General features: G+C 54.8%; 1 protein-coding gene across 1 annotated transcript in view; it reads left to right on the top strand.

The window, feature by feature from the left end:
* Positions 1 to 4,449, top strand: part of KIRREL3 (kirre like nephrin family adhesion molecule 3) — a 118,668-nt gene that overhangs the window by 91,188 nt on the left and 23,031 nt on the right. Inside the window, exon 9 of the mRNA XM_031063910.1 lies at positions 3,134 to 3,260. Within this exon, the coding sequence (XP_030919770.1) occupies positions 3,134 to 3,260 (127 nt within the window). The remainder of the gene's footprint in view (positions 1 to 3,133; positions 3,261 to 4,449) is intronic.

Raw genomic sequence — 4,449 nt, 5'->3', positions numbered from 1 at the left:
GGTTGGTAACTTGCTCCATGGGTCATAGTCAAACCCACAGGCATCTTCGGCTCTGTGCCAGGGTCTCTGAGCCCCCTGGCAGGGTCCTGGCTGTTCTGGACAGCCAGAGGGATGTCCTGAATTCCCACACTGCAGGACTCTTCCCATGGAGCACAACCAGGTGCTCTGGGAGCTCCTGGCTGCACGAGTGCTGGCTCCTCCAAAGGGTCCTAAGAGTGGGGGAATTTACTTAATGATGATGGACAGAAGGGTTGAACCAGAGCATCACTGAACACCTCACTGATGGGGAGCAGTTCTGCAGTTCACCTGCGTGTGGATCCTTCTGGGATGGTCCTGTGTGGGATAGTCCTTTCTGGATGGTTATGTGTGGGATGGACCGTCCTGGGATGGTCCTTTCTGGGATAGACCTTCATGGGATAGACCTTTCTGGGATGGACCTTCATGGCATGGACCTTCCTGGGATGGTCCCTTCTGGGATAGACCTTCATGGGATAGACCTTCCTGGGATGGACCTTCATGGCATGGACCTTCCTGGGATGGTCCCTTCTGGGATGGACCTTCCTGGGATGGACCTTCATGGCATGGTCCTTCCTGGGATGGTCCTTCCTGCCCCCCAGGCCTGGGATCTCACACCCTGCATGTTCACCCCAGCACTCCCTGCTGTCAGCTGGAGCCTGCTCCAGGGAGGAGTTTGGATCTGTCCCAGCAGACTCCTCCACGTCTCTTTTGTACTGGAAATCCTAAGGAGCTTTGCCAGTTGTAATCTCAGCTCAATCAGGCCTGGGAAGCAGGAGATGCTCTGATCCCTCCTTACAGACAGGAGGGCTGAGCAAAGCCACGGGGAAAAGCTAAAGGAGGGCTGAGATGTGAAATTCATTCAGAGGCATGCACAGGTGTGGGCTTGAAAAGCATCTCCCAGCTCCACCTGGGCAGATCTGTGGATGGGGGAACACTTCTGTTCCTGCTCAAGGCTGTAATTGAGAGCTGGGCCCCCACAGAGGGGCTGAGTCTTCTCCTCCTCCAGGGACACTGAGGCATAAACTGCTGGGCTGCTTTTTCCAACCATAGTGACCCTGGTGAAGGTCATCTCCTGGGAAGGAATTATAGACGTGGGAGAGCTGATGGCTGGAATCAGCAAAGGAGTCCCAGTGGGTCAGTAATTCCTGGGTGGTTTCTCTGGGTTATCACCACAGGCTGTCACACACAGATTGCTGTTCTGCTGCCTCGAGGTGGCTGCAGGACCTGGGAGCAAGGGCTGCCTCACCCCCCTGCTCCAGCCCAGTCCCCGCCAGGGCTGGCTTTGCTCCCCAGCAGTGCCCAGGCACAGCCCCCTTCTCCCTTTATCTGCCTCTCTCCAGCTGAGTTCCATCACGTTGGAACTCCTTGGAGCAGAATGGAGGAGATGATTCTGCCCTTCCACTGTGCCCTCATGAGACCCCACCTGCAGTGCTGTGTCCAGCTCTGGGGCTCCCAACTTCAGAAGGAGCTGGAGCTGCTGGAGTGAGTCCTGAGGAGGCCACGGAGCTGCTCCAGGGCTGGAGCCAGGCTGGGAGAGCTGGGGGTGCTCCCCTGGAGAGGAGAAGGCTCCAGGGAGAGCTCAGAGCCCCTTGCAGGGCCTGCAGGGGCTCCAGGAGAGCTGGAGAGGGACTGGGGACAAGGGATGGAGGGACAGGACACAGGGAATGGCTCCCTTGGGCAGGGATGGATGGGATATTGGGGAGAAATTCTTCTCTGTGAGGGTGGGCAGGCCCTGGCATAGGGTGCCCAGGGCAGCTGTGGCTGCCCCATCCTGGGAAGTCTCCAAGGCCGGGTTGGATGGGGCTTGGAGCACCCTGGGATAGGGGGAAAGGGTCCTTGCCCATGGCAGGGGATTGGAATGAGATGTGTTCGAGGCATTCATGGTCCCTTCCAAGCCAAACAATTCCATGATTCTGTGAGCTCAGGCCAGACCCTCCAGCTGGTGCAGCCCCACAGAGATGGTTGTGCTGGTCACCAGAGCCACCTCCACCTCCCCAGAGGGATCCTGGCAGAGGATGCTGCTTTGTAAAGCCCTCAGCACTCAGCAATCCCCGTGGGATCAGGGATCACAGCTGCTTCTTCCCCAGCCCCTCTGTTTTCAGAACCAGGCTGAAGTCCCTCAGGATTGCCTTCTTTCCCCCTTTTCTCACAAAAAGGAAGCAAGTAAGAGACCAAAGAGAGGTTCAGGCCAAGTAAACGCGGGTGTTTTTATGGCTAGCTCTGCAATCAATGCTAACACAGTGGGTTTAAAAGGGATCTGACCCTCTGTGCCTCTGCCTCGTGCCAGGTTAGGGCTGAGACCCCCACTTTGCTACAGAGAGACCCAGATCCACATCCAACCCCTGCATCCGCTGATTCCAGGAGCTGTGGGAGCAGAGCCAGCAGAGCCAGAGGCTCACCCAGCTGAGGAGGAGGAGGAGAGGTGATGGGCTGTGACCTGCAGAGCCCTGGGGGAGAAAGCCAAGGGCAGCTGGACGAGTTTGCTCCAGAAACCAATCTCTGTTTGAGATCTGCCATGTTTTTTCAAACCCAGCAGTGCCAAGATCCTGCTGACAGCCTCAGCCAGATCCCACAGCTTTTCCAGGTTTAATAAAGCTGCTCGTTGCACAGCAGGGCAGGGGAGCAACAGTCAGCCAGTCCATAGCAGGGGGCTGGCCAGAGCCAGCTGAGATTTCCCTGGGTATCCAGACCCCGTTCCAAGGTGTCTGCCACCTCTGCCACCACTTCTGGGCTTAAAATCCCCAAGTCAATCCCAGCAGCCTCCCCTGTGCCTGTGAATGTGGAGGTGCAAGTGTGGAGAGTGGTTCTCTCTGAGGTTTTTCTGCCTGTGCCACTGCAGCCACCAAAATTTTTCTCTTGCATCTTGAACTTCTTACAAAACTGGAGTTTGTAAAAATTCAAATGAATAGGAAAAGGATTTCTAATTCCACCCCGAAACACCTGTGGTGTTTCTTTATTCTTTGGGCAACAGCAGCAAGTGATATTTCCACGCAATGCCAGACTTTGGGCTCATCCACTTGGCTTTCCCAAGGATGCTCAGGAGCCGGTGACTCGGGTCATTGTTTTGTCTGTAACTTCTCATGGCCCACCTGAAAGCCCCCCTCCTCTGTTTCAGGTCCTGAGCAATGAGAACAAGCTGATCCTGAAGTCAGTGCGCCAGGAAGACGCCGGGAAATACGTGTGCAGAGCCGTGGTGCCGCGCGTGGGCGCGGGGGAGCGGGAGGTGACGCTCACCGTCAACGGTACCTCCTGCTCCCCTCTGACATTCATTTCCTCCTGCTCCTGCTCCCCTCTGACATTCCTTCTCTCCTGCTTCCCTCTGCCATTCCTTCCTGCTCCCCTTCTGACATTCATTCATTCATGCTTCTCTTCTGCCATTCATTCCTTCCTGCTCCCCTTTTGACATTCCTTCTCTTCTGCTCTCTTCTGACATTCCCTCCTGCTCCCCTCTGCCATTCCTTCCCTCCTGCCATTCATTCATTCATGCTTCCCTTCCACCATTCCTTCCCTCCTGCTCCCCTTCTGCCATTCCCTCCTGCTCCCCTTTTGACATTCATTCCTTCCTTCTTCCCTTCCACCTTTCCTTCCCTCCTGCTCCCCTTTTGACATTCCTTCCTGCTCCTCTTATGCCATTCATTCATTCATTCATCCTCCTTCCCTCCTGCCATTCCTTCCGTCCTGCTCCCCTTCTGCCATTCCCCCCTGCTTTCCTTCTGCTATTCCCTCCCTTCTGCTCCCTTTCTGCCATTCCTTCCTGGTTCCCTTCTGCCATTCCTTCCCTCCTGCTCCCCTTCTGACATCCCTTCTTGCTTCCCTTCTACCATTCCTTCCCTCCTACTCCCCTACCACCATTCATTCCCTACCTCCATTCCCTTCCTGCCTTGATCCTGTTGCTCTGACAGCTCCTGTTCCCAAATTATCCCCTCAGATAATTCCTTTTGGAGCAAATCCCACCCCCAGCTGAATCAGAGATCCAGGCAATTGGAGTAAAGTGGATTTTGCATTATTTTGCCTGGAAATGCACAAGTTAAAGCAAAAATAAAATCAACATTTGCTCAGCCCCACACAGTTCCCTATTATCAACAGGGGTTTATTGAGTAGTTGGGAGCTGGCAGCTTTAAATCTTTAATAGATTAATCTTGCAAAACCCTCGCAAGGTCGCAGAGTGCTGTTGTCTCTATTGTACACCTGGAGAGCTGGGAATTGAGTCTGGATCCAAGACCAGCAGCCTAATCACACTCTCCAACCCACATGAGGATACCTGTGAGATTCCTGTGAGGATACTTGTGAACACTCTGCCTGCCAGGATTCCTGTCAGGATACCCCCATGGCTGCTTGGGGCTCATCCAGCACCATGTCAGGATGTGCCCTGGACTCACAGCCACATCTCTGGAGTTTAATGATGCCCTGGCCAGGACCTCACAGCAGCTG

The sequence above is a fragment of the Geospiza fortis genome, unplaced genomic scaffold (assembly GCF_000277835.1).
Source record: "Geospiza fortis unplaced genomic scaffold, GeoFor_1.0 scaffold392, whole genome shotgun sequence".
Classification (NCBI taxonomy): Eukaryota; Metazoa; Chordata; class Aves; order Passeriformes; family Thraupidae; genus Geospiza; species Geospiza fortis.
Note: the sequence above shows the minus strand (reverse complement) of the source record. Positions and strands in the feature narration are given on the sequence as shown.